This window comes from Sminthopsis crassicaudata, chromosome 1 (genome assembly GCF_048593235.1).
Source record: "Sminthopsis crassicaudata isolate SCR6 chromosome 1, ASM4859323v1, whole genome shotgun sequence".
Taxonomy (NCBI): domain Eukaryota; kingdom Metazoa; phylum Chordata; class Mammalia; order Dasyuromorphia; family Dasyuridae; genus Sminthopsis; species Sminthopsis crassicaudata.
In genome coordinates, this window is record NC_133617.1 from 754,798,303 (window position 1) to 754,824,641 (window position 26,339).

The following is a 26,339-nucleotide window of genomic DNA, read 5'->3' on the forward strand; positions in this document are numbered from 1 at the left end:
GATCATGGAGATGGGGAGATCTGCAAGTGGAGAAAAATGAAGGTCTCTCGATTTTTAGAAAAGGGAAGAGAATGGAGACTGCAAACTTGAAGCTCCTGACCTTGACTTGGATCCCCGTTAAGTTTGCAGAGCATGGGAAAGGGATGGTGTGTGAGCACTGAGAAAAGGAAACTCTGACCAGCGCGGGCCAATGGGACTTCGCCAAGAGCATCCCTTTTTTGTCAGGATGATTAGCCCGGAAGGGCAGGGTGATGCTTTGGCTGTGGCTTGTCTAGATAGCAGCAGGGCATTTGGCAGCCTCTCTTGCCGAACTCCCAGAAAAGATGGCCAAGTGGGGGCTGGATGATAGGACCTGTCGGAGGATGGTAGACAAAGAGAATAGTCGTTAAGGGCTTGATGTTAAGTGGAAGGGGGTCTCCAGAGGAGCGCCCCGGGATCTGTCCTGGGGCTTGTGCCATTCACCTTTTCATGATGCTGGATGAGGGCAGAGATGGCGGAGCTGTTGGATTTGCAGATGCTATGAAGCTGGGCAGTTAAATGGGCAAAAGAATCTCTATCCTAATGATCCCAACTCACCATGATTATGGCCCGAAGTCAGGAAGAATTTTTTTTTTCTGAGGCAATTGGGGTTAAGAAGCTTGCCCAGGGTCGCACAGCCAGGAAATGTTAAGTGTCTGAAGCTAGATTAGAACTCAGGTCCTCCCGAATTCAGGGTGCTCTGTCCACTGCGCCCCCCAGCTGTCCCAGTCAGAAAGAGATTTGACAGAGACACACGGAGGGTATGGGATCACAAAAAAGTGTAAGTGCATCTCAGGGAAGATGTTCCAGCTCCTATAAAGAAATCATATGGCTTTAGACATCTGCAAGTCCTAAGGGGTCAGCAGGGCAACATGGCAGCCACTAGCCCCAATATGCACGTGGACTGAATTAGGGCAGGCGGCTTGTCCAGCACAGGGCCCGGCACCGGGTACGGGCTCCGTAGGTGCTTGTTGATTGGCTGACTGGTTGACCAAAGAGATGACGGCCCCACTGTGCGCTCCTCGGGTCAGCTCACCGACGGCGCGTTGTGGTCGCCATAGTCTGAGAGGAAAATCGCGTGGCCCAAAAGTGACTGGGAGGGCGAGCTGGGGACCCTTGACCCCTCACCTCAACTCAGTGGAACACATCTATTAAGCACCAAACCTCATTCTGGGTTAGGCTTGCCTCCCGGCTTCAGTTCTGAGGCGGGTGCAGAACTTCCCACTCTGACTCAGCCCAGGAACCAGGCCGTTTGAGATGGGGGGAGCACGGGCAAGTGGGGCATTAGAGATGGCTTCAGGAAGGAAGTCAGGGAGGACAGAGGGCACCTGGGTCAGAGCGAGGGCCTGCGTGAGGGAGGACATGGCTGAGTGAAGAGGGCAACTTGGAGTCCTGTTTGCCCAGAAGACAATATCGACCGTGGATGAACTGGGAAGGCAGGGCATTCCAACTGTGGAGCCTTCGCTGCTGGCCGGACGGGTTTGTTGATTATTCTCTGGCTAACGGGGAGTCCTTAAGGTTGTGGGGCCCCTTTGAGGTCCGGTTTCTATGACCACTGAGTGTTCTGCTGGCTGGGGCTCCCCCTGCCTTAAGTCCTTTCTCCACTGGGCTCCAAGGTCTTCCAGAAGCACAGACTGAGCCCGTCCCCCTCTGGTGCCTGCCTCCAGCTCAAATGTGGCTTTTCCGACCTGACCTCAGCCATGCTCATGCCTTCATCCGCGTGGCTGTCCCCTGCTGTGTTCTGGAATAGTCTGTGGCTCTCCATTTCCTGCTGGTGCACACCGTCTCGTGCTCAGGGAAGGCTCCCTCCTTTGCTGGCACCTCCTGCTTCCCTCATGTCTCGGCTCCTCCTGCCAGGGGCCTTTCCTGGACCCCCCGAGCTGGCGCTTCCTCTCCCCATTTACGGGCTTGGGGTTAGGTCCTCGGTCTTGTTTGTACGGGGCGTGCAGGGATGTTGTTGCTCATGATGATAAAAATCGAGAGAGATGGAGGCCAGAGAGAGGTTGAGGAGACAAGCTCTTGTGGAAGAGCCGGCAGCAGAGGGGGCAGCCTTGGGAAGAGAAAGGCTGCAGAGACAGTGGGAGACGCTGGAGGGGGGCGCAGCGCTCAGAAAACGGTGGCGGTTTTCTGGGTAAAGTGGGAGGGACGGACATCTGGAGAGAGAGATGGGGCAGCTGTTGTGGAGAATGCGGGGGAGGAACATTATGCAGGGTGACGGTGGGGGCCCAGCTGTGAGGAGATGATGGCGCCAGTGGGTGGACATCCAGGGCTGAGGACTGGCGGCATTTAAGGACGAGGGAGAGGTGGCCCAAGGAGAGAGAGGACTTGGTTCAATGGTCACCAGTGAGTCTGTGAAGGGGGCAGGGTGAGGGAGTGATGGGTTACTGGGAGTGGGAGGGATGGACCGGAGGGTCAGTGAGTCTGGAGGCTGGGAGGAGTAAGAGGAAAGAAGGAAGGATGGTGGTTGGGGCCCAAGGGAAGGATTTCAGAGTCTGCGAACGGGGTTGGGGTTATGGGGACCCCAAGAGTCTATCCCTGTGGGCAGGACTTGGGGGGAGTGAAGATGGAGCAGGGCAGGAGGCTGATGACCTGGGGGTGCTTGGGGTCACATTAACTATGAGCCAAATGCCGAGTTCCTTGGGAAGGAGGGGGGCTGCCCTCGAGGCAGACTGTGAAAGGAGCCTCTGGATGAGGGTGTGAAGAGGGCTGGAAAGGAGCCTGCTGGGCAATGGAAATGGGGGATTATGGGATCACAAGCCCGAAAGGACCCAAAGGGACCAAGGAGTTCCAACTTCTCAGAGGAGGAAATGAAGTCCAGGGGGCTGGCTAAGTATCTTGCCCAAGGTCCCTCAGAGAGCAAGGGGAGATCTGAACCCTGTTCCCCTGACTGAAGACCGGTGCTTCTGCAGGGACCGAGGCCTGTGCCTCCTGCTCGGGAGTGGCTCCTTTAGCTCTTTGAAGGCAGCAGGGCTGACTCGGCTGAGCCGCCTTTCCAGTTGGTCTTTAGCTCAGCGAGGGGCTGGGGAGGGCCCATGCAGAGACAGAAAAAGGGCCGGGATTGTGGTGGGAGGAGCTGGGTTGAGACCTTGGCTGGGCCGCTGAGGACCTGGGCAAGTCCCTTCCTCCTCTTGGGCTCGCCAGTGGTTCCTCAGTATGATGGGGTCTGCCCTGAGGGTGTCTGCAGGCCAGGGAGACATCTAGAATTCTGTCAGCCACAGGGGCTCCGTGGGAGGAAAGGGAGCCGCACTTCACAGCTTGGCGGGGCCTTCCTGAAACCACAGGCTTCCTGATTTTTGGAATCCTCCTAATGGACAGCCCACAAGCTGATCTTGGTCTGCTCATCCTTTCATAAGAATTATGTGTCCGCTGCCCCAGAGGTCATCTGTCAAAGGTTAAAGGCATTTCCTCCAGGCTGGACAAGCTCTGGCCTTCAGAATGGAAGCTTGGCAGATCTGCCACGTTGGGGGAAGCGTGGCACTTGGAGCTTGTCAGTGGGATGAGCACGTGGGCTCTGGGAGCTTGTGCTCTGTCTTGTGGGCAAAGACACTGACCACGACCTCACATCAGCAGGAGGAGCCGGGGTTTCCCAGCTCCCTTGAGGAGGCCTGACGCCAGCCGCTGCACGCCTTGGACCCCGGGACCCGTCGGTGACAATGGAGGCTTCGCCACTGGCAATCCCTGCTCTTGGTCCGGGGCCTTGGGCCGTCCTGGCATTCGTTATGAAACGCAGACGGCAAAGTTCAGGCCGCTGACTTGGGACTCTGATCCCTCAAAAGGCAAATGCCCGCTGCGGGTCAGATGCTGACCACAAGTGCCGAGAAGCCGAGAAGTCAACAGTCTCCTCTTTCCGTTTCTTAGATTTAGAAGAAAGAGTCACAAACCGTCCGAGGCCCTCCGTGGCCAGGGTCCGAGCTCCGACCACGCGTGTGGGAGAGGGTTAAGAGTTTCCTTTCCTTAAGTCTCGCTTTCCAGGGCTGCTGCTCTTTGGAGGGGAGAACCCCTTCACGGGGCAGTGGCAATTGTCAGCCGTAACTTTCTCAGGACCTGCTAGAAAAATGGAAGCTCCCCAAAGACAGGGACTTCTTTAATTTTTCCTGGCACATAGTAGGGGCTTGATCAGTGCTTGTTGAATAATTAATCGTGGGCCAAGGGTTTCCTTTGGCCAGATTGCGAAGCAGGCAGTCTCTTCTTTAGGCACTGAAGGGACTGATGGGAGCATGGGCTCAGCCCAAGTGGGAGAACGCTCTTCCACCACCCGCGGGCCTTTTCTCTGGCTGCTCCAAGCCTGGGCAGCGGGGGCCGTTGGGAGATTTTTTAGGGGTCCTCTTCCCCAGGTGTCTCTAAAGGGCCTCAGTCTTGTCTCTGGAGGTGCTGACGTTTAATGGCCAGAAGGGAGTTTGGTCATCCCGGACTCATTATCCCTTGGGGTGGCACCGGAGGCTGGGGCCTGGACCAGGCCCCTCCATTGGCCGCTTCTGGCTCCCAGCTCCCTGGAGCTGTCCAAGGTAGAAGGCTGGGGCTGGGGCTCAGCTCCGGGGGTCCCCCAGCTGGAGCTTTCTCCACTGCTCTCCCAGCTCCCTTGCTTCCCTAGGGCCTGAGCAGATGGTGACTCCCCAGCAAGAGATCGCTCCGCTCGGGCTCGGGGACCTTTGGCGATGGAGAAGGCGGACACCCCAGCTGGGGCAGCTCGGCTTGTTGGGAAACGTGCTTATGTTGGATCCAACGGCGCCTCTGCATCCTCCCTCCCTGACCCTGAGACCACGCGGAACACACGGATCCCCCCCGCCCAGTGGCCCTTCCAGTGCTTGCAGCCCCCCCCCCCCCCCTCCGTCCTTGCTGGGCTTTTTCTTCCCCAGATGAAACGTGCCCACTTTGTCCAACCCCCCTCCCCCAGATTTGGGGCGGGAAGGTTCTCCGGAGAGCCTGGAGCCTACTTCCTCAGGTTGTAGGTGAGCCCACCGGGCTTGGTGGTCAGTGATGCTCGTAGTCACGAGGCGGTAAGGAAGGGCCAGAGCTGGGACTGGAACCCAGGCCTGTGACTCCTATTCCCTTCTGCCTGGGGCTGTGGCAAAGCTCGGGGCCGTGGCGGAGCTCAGGAGCCACGCGGGCAGGACCTGGCTCAGGGGCCTCCGATTTAACAGGGGAGGGAGTCGAATGTTCAGGCTCTCCACCTCCCAGGGGACGCACACTTTGCCAACCTTAATGTTCCATAAAAACACCAGCAAGCAGAGACTTGCAAGGGCCGTGGCCGAGGGCGGCTGGGGAGAGCTTTGCCGCCAAACGCAGATTTCGATGCAGACTCGGGGCGCCGGAGGCAGGAAACGCTCCCGAGAGCCTCTTCTCACCTCCCTGGCTGCCGCCGGCCCGGACGGAGAGAGGCGCTGGGGGCCGAGATTCCATGACTTAGTGGAATCTGTCCGGGGGCAGAGGATGCGGGCTCCCTTGGGCTGCTCCGCTGGGAGCTAGGCCGCCTGGGGAGATGGGGAGTGCTGGGAGGACATCTGCCAGCTCCTGCATGCCCAGCAGAGCAGGCCAGGAGTCCTAAAGCCCTCCTGGTGGAGACGGCCTAAACTGAAGGAGGGAGAGGGAGGAGGGAGAGAGAGAGGAGGGAGAGAGAGGGGGGAGAGGCAGGAGGGAGAGAGAGGGGGGAGAAGGAGGAAGAAAAGGGAGGAAGGAGAGAGAAGAAGGAAATAAAGGAGGGAGAGGGAGTTGGGAGGGGGAGGAAGGAGAAGGAGGAGGGAGAGGGAGTTGGGAGGGGGAGGAAGAAGAAGGAGGAGGGAGAGGGAGGAGGGAGAGGCAGGAGGGAAAGGGAATCCATCGAGATCCCACAGAAGTCAGTTTGGGAGTGACACAGGAGGAAAACAGGTGGCAAAGAGCGTGAGTGGCCAGAGCTGGTGAATTTGCATCCCTAAAGGCACCGGGGAGTGTAGAGGGGAGAGTGCAGCTGCGGTAGCCCTTGCCGTCCTGCCCCTTCCGTCCCCCTCACAGCCGCGGGGGTCCTGGGAAGCAGCTGCTTTCACTCACGTAGCGTCATTAGAGCTTTCACCTGAGAGGAAAGGGGCAGGGAGGCCACCAATTTGCAAGGACCCCCCCCCCTTGGACCCTCCTCCTTTACCCCAAACGCCAAGTCGCCTGCGGCTCACTGCCCCTCCCCCCATTAGGCTGAACCAGTCAGGAGCCGCAGGAGGAAGAAATGGCCTCGGGGAAAGGCAGCAGATGATAGGGAAGTGAAAGTTGTGGGAGATTGGTGCCAGGACGGTGGGAGCAAAGGAGGAAGAAGGGGGGGGCGGTGTCCGCACTGTTCTTCCTGCGGACAAGGCCTCGGGGAGAACTTCGGGCTAAGAAGCTAGGGAGAAGGGCAGCCCTCGCCTCCGGCACTTCTGCAGCTGGAAACCAGAGGAAGAAGCCGGGACAGTTTGCGGAGAAAGAGCCCAGTTTCTAGGGTGCCAGGCAAGGTTTCTGGTAGCGAGGGGCCTCGGCCGGGGACCGCGAGGCAGGGACCGCGGGGAGGTGGAGGCCAGGGAGGAGTCACTTGGGCCGGATGGTAGAATGGGCAGGTCTAGAAGAGTACGGGGGAGCCAGACGTGCGCTCTGGGATGATTAATTTGGCATTTCTGTGTGAGAAGCTGTTGAGAGTGCCCTGGAAAAGAAGCTGGCCCCCAGCGGGAAGAGGGAAAAAGGGAAAGTGAGCAGATGGGAGGCGTGCGGGACTAGTGCGGAGGAAGGAGTGAGAGAACCGGGGGAGGAAAGGCACGAGGAGTAGGAGGGAGCAGTGACAGAAAGCCCAGATGATGGAGAGAGCATTTAAATACACGCTTTCTGAAACGCAGCCTCGGTAAGAGAGGAAGGTCCCCAGAGCCACTGGAAGGGCCCGGGATCCCCAGGGACGCCCCAGGGGCTGAAGGGTAAATCCAACGTTAAAGGCTTCCACCCTGGGGACCCAAGATCCAGAGCAGAAGAGCCAGGAAGCCAGTGAGGCTCTGAAATCCCTCCATCAGCCAAAGAAGAGGGAAAACACACTGATTGTTAGGCTCTCCTAAGCCTAAAGAGGGCGGGTGCTCTGCGAGCCACTGAGGGATCATGGGAGTATCCTGACATGAGCTCAAAGGTAAGAGGGACCTGGTGGCACAGGACCTGCAGGTGGGAATGAACCACTGGGAAGAGGACCTCAGTGACAATCACAGCAGCTGTGTTTACTTAGAGCTCAGTATTTCACAACACAACCACGTGCTCCCTCCATCCTCCCAAGGCAGACATTGTTGTACCCATTTCCCAAACAAGAAAGCTGATCACGCTTGAGCGAGGCTGAGCTACTTTTTATCTCCAGCAGCTGGCATGCTGCCTTGTACACAGTAGGCATTTAATAAATGCGCGTTGGATCGTACTGGGAAATGATTTCGGCCAATGACTGTTTTCCACCAAAGGGAGAATTCGATAACCCTCCCACGTGCCCTTTCTTGGCCTGAAGCATGGCTAGTGTGATGTTGGCCAAAGAAGAATGGGTACCAGGGGGAATGAATCCAGCAGGGAAAGCTGTCTTCCTGCACTTGCTTCCTTTCCTTTGGGGGGTCCGAATCCACAAGTGCATGGGCATAGAGACTCCAGAGAGGAACCTCCCGCCCCCACCAGCGGCCCCTCGCTTCAGCTCAGAGTCGCCGAGGTGCCGGCATGGGATGTCACTGCCCACACTGGGTTAGACGTGAGCGGACTAGGAGTCCTTCACGCAAGGCTGCTCCCTGCCCCAAGGCTCTCTCTGTCCTTCAGGTCGCTCTCTGCCCGCTGAGCCATTTGGCCTCCGTTCAGTTTATTGCTCCATCGCTCCTGCTTTGCTCAGCTTCTCCAGCTGCTGGCGGGACTGTGGAGAGTGCTGGAGCAGGCCTCGGGAAGGCCCGGGTGTGCATCCGCCTCAGCCACGTCCTGTGTGACCGGGCTCGCCACTTAGCTCTCTCAGCCTCCGTTTCCTCGTCTGTAAAGTGGGGCTGCCTGAAGCTGCTCCCTCCTGGCCTTGTGCGAGCTTGCCAACCTCGAGGGGCCGCACAGACGCCAGCCCTTGACTAATATTCCCAAAGCCGGTTTTCCTTCCCTTCTGCCCACCCTTCCAAACCCAGGCAGCGATGACGAAGGACTCACAGCGAGAGCGCCGCCTCTCAGCCGCGCGGTCCCATTTGGCCCCACAATCCTGGGGGGGTCCCGGGGAAGCCGAGCGATTTACCCCGGATCCCGGAGGCAGCGGGTGCGGGCGTGGGACCTGGCCCTGGGAGCTCCTACCCTCTGATAGACAGTGATGAACACAAGTGAGAGAAATGATCAGCCACGCACCTTAGGGAGAGGGCACCGCAGGAGTGGAGCGGACGCCAACATTTTCCCCTCGGGGACTCTTAGAGGCACTGAGGGCCTCGCTATGATGGCTCAGAGGCAGGACTGCAACTCAGAACTTCTTGGGTCCCAGACTAGCTCCCTCCCCCCCATGCCAGGCTGCCTCATACATAAATACATAAGTAGTGGGGGCCCCCAAGGGCGAGGGCTGTCCTTTAGGATGGGAGGGGGACAGAACAGACAACTGGAGCCCCTTCTCCCACCTTGCTCTAAGGGAAGGGGAGGGGAGGCAGGGAGCCAAGGGTCAGAGGTCACCAATCTGCTCTCCTTGGGGAGGGCGGTGCCCAGCTAGAATCCTATGGATCTGCTCCCTCAAACACGATTGCTCTGTGGGCCGTGGTTTCAGGTGGAGCCAGGTTCTGATCGATGTTTCATTATTGGGAGGAACAGGGAGACCCCAAACTTTGTACCCGCAGCTCGATTCCCTTCCCTCTGAATACCAGTTCCAATCCAACCCAATGAACACTTAGTGCTCCCTCCTGTGCGCCGAGCCCTGGGAGACAGTAAGAGAGCGCCGGCCCTTGCCCTCCGGAGCTCACGGTCTAAAGCCGGGAATTACACGGGAAGAAGAAGCAGGAAAGTGGAAGAGAGTATGTTCTGCATCTGTAGCAGATGGCAAAGAAACCCATTTATCCTGCCAAGTGGCCAATCACAAATCAGAAAAGGTCTGTGTGGGAGAATATACGCCGGACAGTACAGAGGGAGGGCGCTCACCCACTGGGAGCCCGACAAGAGAGGGGGTCCGGATCTCCCTGAAGGTCCCTGACCTCTCTGGGGCAGCCGCGGGTGTCGGGCACAGCTCCCCTCCTGCTGCGTCTGCCCTGGGATGTTTCCTTCCGTGTCCTGAGGTGGGATCGACCGCACCCGTTTTTCCTCTTGAAGGTGGAAGCCAGGAGCCCCCAGAATGCCTGCGGACCCGACGTGATTCACTCTGAGGAGAGCTCCGGGGAGTCTCCGGAGCTGGAGCCCCGGCTGACAAAATGGCATCCGTTCTCTCCCCCCTGCCGCTTTCCCTCTGCCTCACGCAGGACAGGACATTTACCCTACAGAGGTGAGAGTGTCCCACTAAAGGGCTCTGGGACGGAGTCGCACATAGACAGTGTGTGTTCCTTTAAAAAGAGCTGTCGTTTTGGGAGGTAGCCCATGTTTGTGACTGCTCCCGAAGAGCAGAAGCCCGGGCTAAGAGAAAGGGGACCGTCCCCAACTCGGAGGCTGACCCATGGGAGCGAGGCTTCCCCTCATGGCTTTTGCCTCATGTTGGCCACGAGGCATCCAACTGGTCCTCAGCTTCATCCGAGTGCTTCCCTGGGGCTCTTGAGACTCAGAGCTCGGAGGGGCTCAGATGGTCCAGCTTACAGAAGGTGAAACAGAGGCCTGGAGACAGGAAGACTGCAAGGGGCAGAGCCCTAAGGTTCCCTGATGCCCAGTTGAGCTCTCTTTCCACGGCCCGTCTCAGAAGGCTCCAGGAACTTGTCTGTGGACTTGTTCCCACCTAGAAAATCAGGAGACTTTGTGACCTCATCCAGGGCCTGGTCACCCCTTCCCCTCCCTTCCTCCTCGCAAGCTCTTGATTAGCAAATGTCCATGAAGATAAAACAAATGGAGCCTTGTCAGAGTTCACGGGAAATACTGGATTAGGGCAGTGGGCAACCGTTCTCCAGGGATGGCTCCTGGTGGGGCTCCCTCCCGCAGGGTGGGGCCGACTCCTGCAGGAGTTCCCTTCCACAGAGGCCAGAGCCCCACCAGTGGGCTTGTTCCCCGGCTGTCTCTGAAACAGCCAGAGGCAGAACTCAGCCCGGCAGGAAAGGTGCTTCAGAGGCTGAGGCTGGGCCGGGGGCTGGGTAAGGGTAAGGGACGTCTCCCCTCGAACCCTCCCCTGTACCTCTCTATTTTCCTCAGAGCCTGGACCCTATGCATAAATTTGCTCAACAAGCTTGTGGTTTTCTGTTCTCAACAGCTGCCTGGGTCATGGGGCACAGTTCCCAGGCGAATAGAGGTCTCCCTGCTCCTGGTGAGCCCTCCCAAGGGTCATAGGGCTTAATTTAGAGAGCTCTGGAACTTACTCCCTAATGTCCCTCTTAGGGAACGGGCAGAGGAGGGGGGCCCCTAATGTCCATCTCAGGGAATGGGCAGAGGAAGGTGGGCCCACCATCTTGAAGTTCTAGTTGGGAAATACAGGGATGGTCCCTGGTTTGTGTATTGCCTGAGGTCATGGGACCAGCTGTACAGAGATGAGCTTTCCAGGTCCGGGAGTGACTGCGGTAAAACGGACTGGAATCAGGAGAGACTTCACTCTGAATTGTGCCTCTGATTCTTATGGTCAGTGTGGCCACTCGATCGCTCTGAGACTCAGTCTGCTCATCTGTATACTGGAGATAATAATGCCAGCCTCAGTTTCCTCATCTGTCAAATGGGGATAATAATCACAGGGTGGTTGTTGTGCGGATTGAACAAGATCATATTTGTGGAGGGCTTTGCAAACTTTAAAACTCTATAGAAACCGTTCTTTTTCTGGCTTTGACTTAATTTAAATTAAGTCCCCAGCACTTGACGTGATTGTGGAGTCCTGTGAACATAACGAGGCGTACTGTAGTAACACTTAGGTTCAACTTTGGTAAATTTTTTTAAATTCCATTTTCTTTTCAAAGAAAACAAATCTATTTTCTTTTCCTCCCACCTTCTCTGCCCCAAAGGAAAAAATAGTGAAACAATTTTTCAGAGCAAATAAGTGCAGTCAAGTAGGTGAATTTCCACGTTGACCACGTCCTAAAAATCCACGCCTCGTAACCTGAACCCATGTCCTTTACCCAGCATTCACTGGAAACCTCGAAAACTGCTTTGTCTAAGGGATTTTCAGTCTTTCTCCATGAATGGTGCCCCGTCTCTTTCTAGTAAATTAACAGCTGAACATGGTCTCTCCCCATCCCCAGTGCTGGGCCCCGAGTTCTGTCGTGACTGGCTGGCGTATGACACAGGGCTATGGTCACTTGTTGCTCCTGCTCTTGAGGCGCGTTCGTTCCCTCAGCCACACTGCCAGTTGGCAGGAAGAGGGGAGAGCACGAACTGAAATGGCAAAGAAATGGCGCGCGTTTGGGGGGCGCTAGATTCCCGTGAGTCACCGGTAGTTGGCAGGCTCACCTTCCGTTTCCAGGCACCGTGACAAGGAGCTCCGGAGACTGCATCACTGCCCGAGTGGGTGTCAGCGTCTACACGGACACAGTTTCTAAATAGCTTCTACGGTACCTTGACGAGGCGGGGCTGTTGCTGAGGTGGCCTGAGGACCAGCAGGCTTTGGGTTCTAGCCCCAGCTCTGCCATTTTCCAGATGGATGGCTTTGAACAAGTCCCTGCTTTTCCTCCTCAGGGCCTCTGGTTGGCTGGATGAATAGCGAGAGTTCTCCTGGCCAAGCACTGCCCCCACCACGCGGGGTCCGGCTCGCTCCCCGCCTGAGTAAAGGCACTGTTTGTGGCCACCCCCCCCAACTGGGGAGCCCCTCGTGTCGATGCTGTGGCCGCTTCCCCTTTTCCTGCCCATTCCCCCACCATCAGACCCAGTCACAGCCCAAACTACATGGAGGCAAAGCCCTCCCGCACTTCCTGGGTGCCTGGCTCCAGGGGTGCCATCTTCTGCCCTCCTGGGGACTCCAAGGGTTTCTGAGAATTTGTTAGAGCTGGGTGACTTCTCAGAGTGGCTATGGCCTCCATCCCATGGAAGCCCTTCCTCCCCTCTGCACTAGTCTGGAGGCCAGGTGAGCCGGGAGGCCAGGTGAGAGGGGAGGCCAGGTGAGACGGGAGGCCAGGTGAGAGGGGTGAGCCTAGGCTAAGGCAGCACATTCGGGACAATGTCTCTCGCTCCTGCATCTGTCACTCTCACTCAGTCTCCTTCCCCAAGGTCAAAGGTCCCAGCTGAAAGCTGGTATATGAAGCTAGCCTGATACAGGATGAATAGGCAAAAAGCAATGGAGGAAAGGCACTGGAACTAGGGGGGCTCAGGGAAGGCTTCCTGTAGGAGGGGAGCTTTTAGCCGGGATCTAGACAAAATCATTATTATGATCATAATGATCATTATTAATTTGAATCATCAATTACTAGTGATCAATAATTATCAATGAAAATATTAACAATCATTAGTGAAAATAGTATTAATACATTAATGACTTATAATAATCATAATTAATAATGCATTAGTATCTAGGAATAGAGAAGCCCAGAGCAGCATTTCAATGGGCTGGAGGGGCTCGCAGTCAGAGCCATCTCTGTGCCCCGAGGAAACCGGCGGATGAGCTAGTGACTGTTCCTTTCAACAGCTATGCACTGTCTGCTGCTCTTTAGTTAAGTAGCGGCAGTAGGGAGGACGGCTGGACTTGCAGTCAGGAAGACCCGGGTTCAAACACTGCCCTGTACACTTACTAGCTGGTAGGACCCTGAACAAGTCAATCTTCGTGTCTCAGTTTCACAAACTGTAGAATGGGTATCATCGTACCTACCTGCCCAGGTTGTTGGGGAGATAAAATGAGAGAAAGTCTCACAAGGGGCTTAAAGTGCCCCTCAACGTTTGCTGCTGTTATTCTGTTACCCCGGCTGTGGCTGCTCCTGCCGCCGCCACTCTAGTTCATAGCTGCCATGACGTTGGTCCCTGTGCTTTTCTGCCCGGGTCTCTTCTCTGGGCCCCTTTGTTGGTCTTAACCAAACTTGGGTGAGAGTCTCTCGATTCAAAACCCACGAGACAAATGGGGTCTTTTTCAGAGTCTGCTAAGGGTCCAGCATCCCTGCCAGCTGGCTAGCTGGTAATCCTTACCTGGGAACATTTCCCAAAGTCTCTGTGTGAACCCGTGGAGCTGAATTTCTCCTCTTTGTGGATTACGCCGGTCCGCTCTCGGCCGCTCTCCATGGCCGTGATCTGTCTGGTCGTTCCCCCACCACGGGGCGTCTGTTTTATTTCCAGCCTTTCTGCCCTTGAAGCCGTGTCTTGGTCTCCTTGGGACCCTACCCTAACTTCCCGGGGAAGCCAAGAGGTGTCTGTCGGTGTTTGTCCCTCAGTCGGTGCCGTCGGGGGTTCGGGTGTATCCACGGCTCCAGAGCGGCCCGCGCCTCGCCACGGGCGGGTGTGTCTCCAGGCCTGTCTGCCAGACTCCCTCAGTCGGTGGTGTTCTCACCGGGATGGGTCTTGGGCAGAGGGAGCCCGAGCAGACGCCCCATGGGTGGCCAGGAGGACCCACATCGGGGAGAGGCTAAGGAGGCTGAGTCGGCTCCGGAGCTCTTGGCCTTGGGGCCCGGGGAACCTGGGAGTTTGCTCCTCAGGCCAGCTGCCCCTAAAGCCTCAGCAGGGCGGACAGGAGCAGGCTAGGGTCCCCCTTGCCACGGAAAACAAGGCTAGTTTTTGAACGAGCCTTGAATGACAAGCTCCTTTTCCTTGTTTCAGGACACCGAGGAGGCCTTGACCTTTCTTTCAAGTATCTGAGCTCCAGGATAACGGAGAGGCGGCTCCAGAGCTCCTGCGGCCCGGCGGGCGGAGGCGGCCCCTGCGGGAAGGCGGCGGGGCCGGCCCCGAGGGCCGTGTGCCCCGTGTTCAGCCCCCAGGGAGGCTTCCACCCCGCCGAGCACGGGGCCGCCAAGCCCCGGGTGGTGACGGTGGTGAAGCCGGGGGCCCAGCCCCTGCGGAAGATCACGCTGCTGCTCAACAGGAGGTCGGTGCAGACCTTCGAGCAGCTGCTGGCCGACATCTCGGAGGCGCTGGGCTTCCCGCGCTGGAAGAACGACCGCGTCCGAAAGCTGTACAGCCTCAAGGGCAAGGAGGTCAAGAGCGTGTCCGACTTCTTCCGCGAGGGGGACGCCTTTATCGCCATGGGCAGGGAGCCGCTGACGCTCCGGAGCATCCAGGCGGCCATGGAGGAGCTGGCGGCCGCCAAGCCCCGCGCCCCCGCGCTGCCCCCGCCCGGCCGGCCGCCCGCTGCGCTCCAGGGCCGGCTCTGCGGCAAGGCCCCGAAGGCCGAGGCCCCCGCGGAGGGGGAGGGCGCCGGGCCCGAGGGCAAGGCCCAGCCGGGCCCCGACGAGCGGCCGCGGCCGCAGAAGAAGCGGCTGCCCGAGCAGCCGGCCGCCAGGCCGGAGCGGAGGGCGGCCCAGGACGGGGCCGGCGGGGAGAAGCACCGCGACAGCGCGCTGGAGAAGAGCTCCGGGGAGATCGTCAGGTGCGAGAAGTGCAAGCAGGAGAGGGCGCTCCGCGGCGGCCCGCAGCTCTCCCGGGCCGGCAGCGAGCTCGAGCCGGCCCGGGGCCCCGCGCTCGAGCCCCAGCGGCTGCTGAGGATGAGGAGCTGCCGGGGGCCTCTGCGCGCGCCCGCCGCGGCCGGGGACGAGGTCCGGTGGAGGGCCGAGGGCTGGCGCGCTCGCCCCCGCTCGCCCAGCCCGGAGCCGGAGAGGCCCGGCCGAGCCTCGGACAGGAGGGACGGGAGGGACGCGAGGGACGCGGAGGCCGCCGAGCCTCCCGAGCCCGCGGCCAGAGGCAGGCGCGACGGCGGGGAGGCTCCGGAGGGGGCGCTCCGGGAGCCGCGCAGGGGCCCCAGGGGCGTCTCCAAGGCCAGGCCGGGCGGCTGGCTGCTGCGGGAGCGCGCGCCCCCGGGGAGCCCCCGAGCGGACAGCGAGGCCTGGGACCCCAGGGGCTGCCCGCGCGCCGGCCCCGCCGACGGCAAGAAGCCCCGACTGGCCGAGGCCGCCAAGGCCGACGTGGCCGCCCACTACGCCGTGGGCAAGGTCATCGGCGACGGCAACTTCGCGGTGGTGAAGGAGTGCCGCCACCTGGCCAGCCAGCGCGCCTACGCCATGAAGATCGTGGACAAGGCCAAGCTGCGGGGCAAGGAGGACGTGGTGGACAGCGAGATCGCCATCATCCGCAGCCTCTCGCACCCCAACATCGTCCGGCTGCACGAGGTCTACGAGACGGCCGCCGAGATCTACCTGATCCTGGAGTACGTCCGCGACGGAGACCTCTTCGACGCCATCGTGGAGCACGTGAAGTTCAGCGAGCAGGAGGCGGCCGGCATGCTCACCGACCTGTGCAGCGCCCTGGTGCACATGCACGACCACCGCATCGTGCACCGGGACCTCAAGCCCGAGAACCTCCTGGTGAGTCTGGAGCCCCGGGGGGGGGGGCGCGGGGGAGGCCCCTTCGTGTACCCGAGCTCCGGGTCTTTCTCTCTGGCGCTGCCGACCTCCCGGACAGACCCTTGCTGCTTTTGCTCTCCCCCTTCCTTGGCAGCCTCAGTGCCCCCCGGGCGTCCCCCTGGCGGAGGTGCCTTCTGTCCCGGTAGCCATCCCGGTCCTCCAGCTTCTCTGCCCCGTCCAGGGCCCGCCCCTCCCCCTGAGCTGCTGCACGGGAGGCAGCCGGAAGCGCTTAACCCGGGGCTGTTAAACGGGGGCTGCGGCAAAGCCAGCTGAACTCTGGGATCCGGGCTTGGCCCAGGGGGTTATTGGGAGGTGCCCCCCCCCACAGGAGCCCCCAGGAGCCCCCCATTTTGGTCACCTCAGCACACAGCGGTGTCAGCCCTCAGCACTGGCGTGAAGTGGCGCCCCAGGGCCTTCCAACCCCGGCTCGGGGGCAAAAATAAGACCCCGCGAGCTCCAGGATGTAGCTGGGGCAGCCTTCTGTCCGGGGGAAAGTCTCATAAACAGAGAGGGGAAGTCTGGGGGTCACACGATGATGTGGGCCCGGGGTGCTGCAGGAGACAGAGGGCGCTAGGCTGGAGCAGATCAGGGCTGAAAGGGCTGCTGGGGATGTCCTGGGCCGGGCTGGGCCGGGCTGTGGGAGCGCAGGCACCTGCTGCCATCTTGTGACCAGAAACCAGGGCTGCAATGTCTAAGTTGCTGGAGCGCCTTCTCTGCGCCTGGGGCTCTCCAAAGGAAAACAATTCAGAGTTCCCTCCCTGGGTCCTGCTAGAATCATGCCATTCCATCCCAACTGAATCCCCTGCCCTTGGTTGGAAAGGCATCCACTGGGCACGCGGAGAGAAAAGTGCCTGCAGCCATTCAGCTGATGGGCTTGGACCCCGGGCTCTTCTTCCAGTCAGAAGTTATGCAGGTCCCTCCCTTCCTCCAACGGCTATCTAGACAGGGTTGATTGAGAGAATGCAGTGTGACCAAGGAGGAATTTGAGCTCAACAATGTGTGTGTCACATTGACCGTGTGTGTCGTTAGCCCTGTGGCCTCTGAGGGGACTGAAAATCAAGGTTGGGCCGTCCTGGGGGCCCACATCCAAAGACTCCTTGGCCCAAAGGCTGGAAACCGAGGGCCCACTGTGTGTGTGTGTGTGTATGTGTGATGTGTGTGTATGTGTGTGAGTGTATGAGTGTATGTGTGTGTGAGTATGTGTGTGATGTGTGTGTAAGTGTGTGTGAGTGTGTGTGTGAGTGTGTGAGTGTATGTGTGTTGATGTGTGTGAGTGTGTGTATGTGTGATGTGTGTGTATGTGTGTGTGTGTATGAGTGTATGTGTGTGTGAGTGTGAGTATGTGTGATGTGTGTGTAAGTGTGTGAGTGTGTGTGATGTGTGTGAGTGTGTTGATGTGTGTGTGAGTGTGTGTATGTGTGTGTGTGTGTATGTGTGTGTGAGTGTATGTGTGTGTGAGTGTATAGTATGTGTGAGTGTGAGTATGTGTGTGTGATGTGTGTGTAAGTGTGTGTGAGTGTGTTGATGTGTGTGTGAGTGTGTGTATGTGTGTGTGTGTGTCTGTGTGTGTATGTATGTGTGTGAGTGTGTGTATGTATGTGTGAGTGTGAGTATGTGTGTGTGAGTGTGTGTTGATGTGTGTGTATGTGTGTGTGTGTGAGTGTGTGTATGTGTGTTAGTGTGTGTGATGTGTGTGAGTGTGTGTATGTGTGATGTGTGTGTATGTGTGTGTGAGTGTGTGAGTGTATGTGTGTGAGTATGTGTGTATGTGTGATGTGTGTGTATGTGTGTGTGAGTGTGTGTATGTGTGTGAGTGTGTGTTGTGTGTGAGTGTGTATGTGTGATGTGTGTGAGTGTGTGTGTTAGTGTGTGAGTGTATGTGTGTGAGTATGTGTGTGTGTGATGTGTGTGAGTGTGTGTGTATGTGTGTGTGTGATGTGTGTGAGTGTGTGTATGTGTGTGTGTGTGTCTGTGTGTGTATGTATGTGTGTGAGTGTGTGTATGTATGTGTGAGTGTGAGTATGTGTGTGTGAGTGTGTGTTGATGTGTGTGTATGTGTGTGTGTGTGAGTGTGTGTATGTGTGTTAGTGTGTGTGATGTGTGTGAGTGTGTGTATGTGTGATGTGTGTGTATGTGTGTGTGAGTGTGTGAGTGTATGTGTGTGAGTATGTGTGTATGTGTGATGTGTGTGTATGTGTGTGTGAGTGTGTGTATGTGTGTGAGTGTGTGTTGTGTGTGAGTGTGTATGTGTGATGTGTGTGAGTGTGTGTGTTAGTGTGTGAGTGTATGTGTGTGAGTATGTGTGTGTGTGATGTGTGTGAGTGTGTGTGTATGTGTGTGTGTGATGTGTGTGAGTGTGTGTATGTGTTTTAGTGTGGGTGTGATGTGTGTGTGTATGTGTGATGTGTGTGTATGTGTGTGTGAGTGTGTGAGTGTATGTGTGTGAGTATGTGTGTATGTGTGATGTGTGTGTATGTGTGTGTGAGTGTGTGTATGTGTGTGAGTGTGTGTTGTGTGTGAGTGTGTATGTGTGATGTGTGTGAGTGTGTGTGTTAGTGTGTGAGTGTATGTGTGAGTATGTGTGTGTGTGATGTGTGTGAGTGTGTGTGTATGTGTGTGTGTGATGTGTGTGAGTGTGTGTATGTGTGTGAGTGTGTGTATGTGTGATGTGTGTGTATGTGTGATGTGTGTGAGTGTGTGTGTGAGTGTGAGTGTGTGTATGTGTGATGTGTGTGAGTGTGTGTGTGAGTGTGTGTATGTGTGTGTGAGTGTGTGTTGATGTGTGTGTATGTGTGTGTGTGAGTGTGTGTATGTGTGTTAGTGTGTGTGTGATGTGTGTGAGTGTGTGTATGTGTGATGTGTGTGAGTGTGTGAGTGTGTGTATGTGTGTGTGAGTGTGTGTGTGTATGTGTGTGTGAGTGTGTGTTGATGTGTGTGTATGTGTGTGTGTGAGTGTGTGTATGTGTGTTAGTGTGTGTGATGTGTGTGAGTGTGTGTATGTGTGATGTGTGTGAGTGTGTGAGTGTGTGTATGTGTGTGTGAGTGTGTGTGTGTATGTGTGAGTGAGTGTGTGTTGATGTGTGTGTATGTGTGTGTGTGAGTGTGTGTATGTGTTTTAGTGTGTGTGATGTGTGTGAGTGTGTGTATGTGTGATGTGTGTGAGTGTGTGTATGTGTGAGTGAGTGTGTGTTGATGTGTGTGTATGTGTGTGTGTGAGTGTGTGTATGTGTGTTAGTGTGTGTGTGATGTGTGTGAGTGTGTGTATGTGTGATGTGTGTGTATGTGTGTGTGAGTGTGTGAGTGTATGTGTGTGAGTATGTGTGTATGTGTGATGTGTGTGTATGTGTGTGTGAGTGTGTGTATGTGTGTGTGATGTGTGTGTGTATGTGTGATGTGTGTGTGTATGTGTGTGAGTGTATGTGTGATGTGTGTGAGTGTGTGTATGTGTGTGTGATGTGTGTGAGTGTGTGTATGTGTGATGTGTGTGTATGTGTGTGAGTGTGTGAGTGTATGTGTGTGAGTGTGTATGTATGTGTGAGTGTGGGTATGTGTGTGTGTGTGATGTGTGTGAGTGTGTGTATGTGTGATGTGTGTGTATGTGTGTGTGTGTATGTGTGATTTGTGTGAGTGTGTATGTATGGGTGTGTGTGTGTATGTATGTGTGAGTGTGAGTATGTGTGTGTGTATGTGTGTGAGTGTGTTGATGTGTGTGTATGTGTGTGAGTGTGTGAGTGTATGTATGGGTGTTTGTGTGTGTGAGTGTGAGCGTGTGTCTGTGTGTGTATGTATGTGTGTGTGTATGTATGTGTGAGTGTGTGAGTGTGAGTATGTGTGTGTGAGTGTGTTGATGTGTGTGTATGTGTGTGTGTGAGTGTGTATGTATGGGTATGTGTGTGTGTGTGAGTGTGAGCGTGTGTGTCTGTGTGTGTGTGTATGTATGTGTGAGTGAGTGTGTGTGATGTATGTGAGTGTGTGTGTGTGTGTGTGTGTGTGTGTGTGTGTGTGTGTGTGTGTAGGGGGGGTGGGGATGGCCAAAGCTGCCTCTGATGTTTGAGGCCTGTGGGGCGGAAGCCTCCCTGTCCCTCCTCCGGCGTGCTGCCCTTTGCTGGCAGTGCTCTGAGGAAGGATTCTCCACTCTGGCGGGGCCCACGAGAAAATTGAGGCAAACAGAGTGGAACGACTTTCCCACGCAGCTAGTTAAGTGTCTGGGATTGCATTTGAAGGCTCTGTGCACTATGGCACCACCTGGCCGTCATGTGGTAGCATTAGTGTGCTTGGGAACCCTGCATTCGAATCCTGTCCCAGCCCTTTCCCAGCTGTGGCCAGTCTCCTCCCCACTCTGGACTCGGCTTTGTCAGTGGCCCTAAAGGGTGACCCCTGATGCCTCTGAAGAGCCGTGTCTATGGGAGGAGGCCGTCTGTGGGTGGGCAGCGAGTGGCCCGGATGTGTCCCACATTTCCCGCTCTGGCTCCAGTCGTGATCCTGGAGAAGCTCCCGCAGCGGGCAAAGAATCCCAACCTAAGCCGTGCTTGCCTCCCCTGGCAGGCCCTGCCACACGCGCGGCTCCTTGCCAGAGTTGCCGGCGTTTTGCACGTGGTGGGTGTGGAACGAGTGCACTGAGGGAGAGTTACCCTGGGACTTTGCTCTGCCACAGGTCCAGCGAAACGCAGACAGATCCACCACCTTGAAGCTGACTGACTTTGGCCTCGCCAAGCATGTGGTCAAGCCCATATTTACCGTCTGTGGGACCCCCACCTACGTGGCCCCGGAGATCCTCTCCGAGAAAGGTAAATAGGAGACAACTCTGGGAGAGGCACTTGAGCCATTTGTCGCTTTGGCTTCCTGGCTGTCACCTCCCAGGTGCTGTCACCTCCCTGGCACTGTCACCTCCCTGGCACTGTCACCTCCCTGGCACTGTCACCTCCCTGGCGCTGTCACCTCCCTGGCACTGTCACCTCCCCGGCACATCCTGGCTGCTCTTTGCTGGTTGGTGGTGCTGTTGCCTTGAAGCGATCCGAGTTTTTGGTGAAGTCGGGCTTTGTGGGAGGAGGCCTGCTGCAGGGGACTGGCCTTGGGGACAACAAGGAGCTGGGACCATGTTTGGGGGGCCAGAGCCTGCTCCCCCTCTGTTGGTTCAGGGATTAGGGTGTGCGGGTCTGTTTCCCTTTGAGGAGGCTGAGGACAGAGGGAGGCTGGGCACAGAGGCCGAGTGTTTAGGGACACAGAAGACCCAGGCTGCTGAATCCAGCAGAGAGCTTTCTGAGGAACAGGAAAGGAGGCTGCCTAATTTATACGGAGACCAGAGGGCCCAGCAGGAGAATTTTGAACTTGACCCTGTGGCCGGGGAGGAGTCAGGGAGGGTCTTGGGCGAGAGCACTGGAGAGGGATTGGGGCTTTTTGGAAGACTGGCTGGGAGGGGCTCAAAGGAGGAATTCTGAAAATTGTTCCTGCATCCTGGAAGACGGGGAGCGCTGGCTCCCCCTAGCGGGGATGGCAAGTCAGCAGATGGGGGCGGGGGCAGGAGGTAGGTTTAACAAATGCTCGCTGGATTGAATGGAAGCCTCTACGGACAGATGGAGGAAGCCGGAAGAGAGCCAGGGTCAGTGGTTGTACCGGGGCCCAGATTCCGAATAATTGGTCGTCTGCTGTATCTGCCCAAGTCGCAGCCCTTTGTCTCCCAATTTAGAGAAGGATCCCATGGTCTCTAAGGGTTACCTTGAAAATCCACTCATGACTTGCTAGTCACGGATCAGTTCTGGCCTCCTGGAAATTTGCCAATCTTGGGAAACGACCGCCCCAGGATGTCTCCTCTACCACCGCAAGCCCGGGTCCTTGTCTCGAATCTGGGCTCGAACAAAGAGCCCTTCTTACCGTGTAGGAGAAGGGGGGGTCCCGGGGTTCCTGTGCCTCAGCTCTGTAACTAGCCACGTGGCCCTCAATCCCCTGGCGCCCCCTACTTTTCTCTGCTCTTTCTTCTTTATTCCTGGAAATCCCTAAAAGGGGAACTGTCCTTTTGCCGGGTCTTTGGCAGTAATGGAGGCAAGGTACGGACCCATTTACTGACAAGTAGCAGGTCCCGCTAATTGTTTCTTCCTCCAAGATCTGCCTCAGTTGACCTTTTTGCTGAAATTCTCTATCCACAGTCTCTATACATTCTGTATATTTCTATAGATGTCTGAGTTGTTTCCTGCGGCTAGAGAGTAAGTCCCCTGAGACTCCCCCATCCCTTTTATCTTTATTTACATTCCCAGCGCCTTGCGTAGCTCCTGGCCCATTTTATTGTTGTTTGGTCCTTTTCCAGCCTGTTCCATTCTTTGTGAACCCATTTGGAGACACAGATAGTGGAGGAGTTTGCCATTTCCTTCTCCCACTACAGTTACAGTGGAGGAAATTGAGGAAACAGGGTGAGGTGACTCGCCTAGGGTCACTGAGTGCCTGCCACTGGATTTGTCCTCGGGTCTGGCACTATCCACCGCGCTGCCTGGCATTGGTCCTGCTGCGGAGTAGCTCTAAGGAAAGGCTTTTGGCCCATTCATCCACTTCTGAATTTGAGCTTTCCTCTCTTCCCACCCCAATTCCCACTGGGTTCATGGTTAGGGAAAGGGCCCAGCAACGTGGTCTGCTCCAGCTGGACTGACTGGCCTGCCACCTTTGTCTCCAGGGGCAGGAGCTGCCCATCGCGGCCTTCGGGGAGCCCTGCTGGCTGGAGGAGGTCAAAGGAGGATGTAGAACTGGTTCAAGAGGTGGGGGAGCGGTCAGGGAGGCAGGGGGGAGCCAGAAATGCTGGCCATTAGGACCGGGCACCCGGCTGTTCCAGGAGCCTCGCTCTCTGTGTAATCCTCCAGGGGGCAGAGAGGGTGAAGGTGGAAGAGAGCACATTGAACTTGGCCCCTCCAGGGCTGACCTTGAGCATCTCTGGTGGGAGAAACTTCCAGAGTGCAGGAGGCTGAAGAATGAATGGAGTGGTCAGCAGGGGGCCACTGGCACGGTCTGCGTGCTGGAGAAATTGGGGAGCAGAGTGAAGATGGGGGTGGGCAGCCCAAGCAGGAGGGGGGGCACGCTTTCCAGCTTCTTCTCCCGTGGCTTGACTTAAAGGGGAAGTCCAGACTGCTCGGGCCCCCCGCTTCTTTTCGTTCTCCCGGATGCCACGGGCCGGTCTTGGGGCAGAGCCCCCTCAGCCTCTTGCACCTTTCTTCCCCAGGGTACGGGCTGGAGGTGGACATGTGGGCAGCCGGCGTGATTCTCTACATCCTGCTGTGTGGCTTCCCCCCCTTCCGCAGCCAAGACAGAGACCAGGAGGAGCTCTTCGCTATCATCCAACGTGGGCACTTTGACTTCCTCAGCCCATACTGGGACAACATCTCAGAGGGTACGTGGGAGACCCCTCCATCTTGGGGGCTGTGAGAAGAACGGGGGACGGAGTGTGGGCCTTATCTTCCAGGGGGAAGCTGGTGGAAATCTCTCGGCCTCCAAAGCCGAGCCCCCGGTGCCCCCTCGGCCTTCTACCAACCCAAAGCCGACTCAGTGGCATTTCAGTTGCCAAAAAAGGAGCCTGTCCTGGGGGTCGAAATTGTTTCCCCTAATGAAAAAGCCTCCCATTCGGCCTTGTTTTTGCTCTGTGATTCTCCTACAGCTGCCAAGGACCTGGTTCGCCAGCTGCTGGTGGTGGACCCCAAGAAGCGTTACACGGCCCACCAAGTTCTCGAGCACCCGTGGATCAAGGCCGGTGGGAAGGCGAGCCCTGTTAGCCTGCAGAGCGAAACGCCGGCTGCCAGCGAGCTCCCCGCCCGGAGCCAGGGCAAGAGCGCCCTGGAAAGAGACCCGTAGAGGGAGGGGCCTGCTCTGTCTGTGAGCAGCCTCCAGATGGGCTCTTCGAGAAGCACCTGAGGCAGAGATGGATGGGAGTCGGGGCGTAGGAGGGGTGGGGAGAGAGACCATCAACCAAAAAAGCAGAAAAAGGGAGGGGAGGAAAGAAAGAGAGAGAAGAGATAGATAGAGAGACAGAGAGATAGACAGAGAGACAAGCAGAGACAGAGAGAGACAGAGAGAGACAAAAGAGACACACAGAGAGAATCAGAGAGAGGAAGAGAGACACAGAGACAGAAAGAGACAGAGACAGAGACAGACATAGAGAAAGATAGAGACAAAGAAAGATAGAGACAGAGAGAGACAGAGACAGAGAAAGACACTGAGACAGCGAGACAGAGACAGAGACAGACCCACAGAGATTCAGATTGAGCAAGGAAAGCTCCCGGTTCTCCCTGGGCAGGTTCTCACTCCTGGGCACAGGCAGCCCCTGAGGGCGGGCTCTCCAGCCCATGCCACACGACTCTAACCCTAAATGCACCTGTTGAGCCCCATGTCTGTTGAATTGTTTTCTATTTGAAGTTTTTCTAATCAGTGGCTTTGAAAACGTAGAGAAGAAGCTCAAGGGAGTCAGTTCCAGGGTCGGTTCCGGTCTAACCTGATGTCTTTGTGTCCCCTTTGTGATGAATTTATGTGAAAGTTGTTTGTGCTGATTAGGGAAAATCCCCAGCCCTCCCTCCTTCCCCCCCTCCCGCCCCAGAAGCTGCATCAGCAGGGACACCAGCAGGGGCTTGTGGGAAATAAAGTGTTTCATGAGAACTCGGAGGCTCGTGCTTCTCCTTCTGTGCACTGCCTCCCCCATCACCCCTCCCTCAACACCCCCCTCACCGTCCCCCCACCCCCCTCCCAGGTGTAGCTCTGCCCTCCTCCTCTCGCCTCCTCCAGGAGGCTCCAGGACTCCTGTCCTCCAGGTACAGAATCATCCCACAGCAGAATCCTGAGCAGCGCTGCTGGTGCCACTGGTGGTGGGCACTATTGGCAGGCACTGGTGGCGGGCACTGCTGGTGGGCACTGCTGGTGGGCAGAAGGACAAGTCCATCTTCTTGTTCCTTGGCTGAGTCCTGCCCAGGAAGGAGTCCCTCCTCCCCTGGTCCCTGGCCCTCGAATGGCCGTCCTTGGACCAGGAATAGGGAAGCAGGTGCTTTTTTGTCCCGGGCGCCTGCTCCTGTGCTGGGCCCTCTGCTTCCCAATGCCCGGATGCATCGGCTGCCAAGTACTTGTTGGATGCCAGTTCGGGGCCGGGCACTGCCCCCAAGCCGGCCCCAAGACAACAGCGCAGCAGTCCCTGCTGGCCAGGATCTCGCCCTTTAATGGGAGCCGGCTGTGCTCGGGTGCCCCTGGGCCAGGTCACCCTGGCCTCCCAGCCTCCCCTCTCCCTCCCCCATCTGCCTCCTGCCTCTCAACTAGCCCTCCCCCCCCCCCCCAGTCCTCCTTGACCTCAGGTCCCTCCCCACTGTGGGGTTTCCCAGCCAATCCTGTGTCTGGTGTTGGATGTAGTGTGCATATCGTCTTCCCCCATTGGACTGTGAGCTCCTTGGAAAGCCTTTGTCTGCCAGTGCCATTCACACAGTAGGTGCTCAAACAATGCTGGTTGGATGATTTATTGATTGCGAAGAAGTGGATAAAAGGTAACTGGAAGGAACAGGTAAGTCTCCTGCAGGAGGTAGCCTTTGGGCTGAGGGTGGGCCAGTTCCAAGGCACGAAGATGGGCGATGGAGGGTTGTTTTAAAAAATCTTCAGTTTTGTGGCGCGATTCTCCTCCTCTGGCACAGTCCGAGGCTCAGGCTCCCAAAGCCGGATGGAATGGCAGAAGCCACCAAGCTCCACCTACCCTGGCCCAGGGATCCCTTCTCATCCTCCCGGAGGGTGCCCGTCCTGGTTTGTCTGAAGAGGGGCCCGTGGGTGCCGGGGCTGAAAACCCAAGGAGCCTAATTCGGCCACCTTCCCTTATCTCCCGTGGCCCTACTCTTCGACTCCAAGAGAACCAAGCTCATGGTTCCCCGCGCCATTTTGTAGGAAAAGGAGGGGCCTTGCCCTCCCAAAGTCTATGGCAAGGTGGCGGTGAGAGCGAGCCTCGCAATCCCACCCACCAGGCAATGACTCCTGTTTTATATGAGATCAAAATTAAAATTCAAATGTGGACTGGGCACTTGCATGGGGAAGGCTGCATGGTGTGGGCTAGCCTCGGAGTCAGAGGGCGAGTTTGAACCCAGGCTTTACCCCCCACTCACTGTGTCTCCTTGGCAAAGTGACCTCACGCTCAGCAAAGAGAGGAGGGCTAGCCAACCAGGGCTCTTCTGGCTCTCACGTTATTCACCCCCCCCCCCCCAGCTGGGAGCCTCTGAATGACATTCGACCCGTCCTGCTTTGTGGAGGCAGAAGATGGAGGCTCAAGTCCCGGGTGCGGGGAGCAAGTCAGGTGGCTAGGAGAGCCAGGATGTGGGACGGGACTTGACTGGGCCCTTCTATCATAGGGAAAGCTTGTTGTTTCCCATAGGAAAAGCGGCAGTAGCAGGAGAGCGTGCTATCTCCCTAACATTCCCTATCACTGTTGTGACTGGTTCCTGTACTTCCCCGGGACCAGCAGTAAGCGCCCGTTCTCCTCAACTTGGGTTATTATTACTATTTGCTGCGTATCTGGGGGAGAGTCCAAGGAGATGTCTGTGGGAGACCTCGCACCTTCCTTGTATCCGAGCTGAGTCCCGCCCTCAAGGAGCAGCAGAGAGCAGAAGATGACTGGGCACAATGAGCCCCGAGGGAGTAAGTGGACAAGGCCTGGGGGGGCTGAGAGAGAGGATGGGCTCCAGGTTAGGAAGCTATTTGAACCCAAGGAGTTTTATATTGGACCCTGGAGGCAATAGGGAGCCACTGGAGTTTATTGAGGAGGTGAATGACAAGGTCCAACCTGGGTGAGGATGGTTG

General features: G+C 57.0%; 1 protein-coding gene across 1 annotated transcript; it reads left to right on the plus strand.

The window, feature by feature from the left end:
* The first annotated feature begins 13,723 nt into the window (after positions 1–13,723).
* On the plus strand, positions 13,724–24,157 carry DCLK3 (doublecortin like kinase 3). Its single transcript, XM_074284590.1, has 4 exons — positions 13,724–15,512; positions 20,206–20,338; positions 22,753–22,920; positions 23,185–24,157. The coding sequence occupies exons 1-4, from the start codon at positions 14,238–14,240 to the stop codon at positions 23,376–23,378; spliced, it is 1,770 nt and encodes a 589-aa protein (XP_074140691.1). The 5' UTR covers positions 13,724–14,237; the 3' UTR covers positions 23,379–24,157.
* The last annotated feature ends 2,182 nt before the right edge of the window (positions 24,158–26,339 follow it).

Coding starts and splice junctions, on each gene's coding strand:
- DCLK3 (XM_074284590.1), top strand. CDS start 14,238: ATGGGCAGGGAGCCGCTGACGCTCCGGAGCATCCAGGCGGCCATGGAG. Junction 15,513..20,205: donor TCAAGCCCGAGAACCTCCTG/GTGAGTCTGGAG, acceptor GCTCTGCCACAG/GTCCAGCGAAACGCAGACAG. Junction 20,339..22,752: donor GGAGATCCTCTCCGAGAAAG/GTAAATAGGAGA, acceptor TTTCTTCCCCAG/GGTACGGGCTGGAGGTGGAC.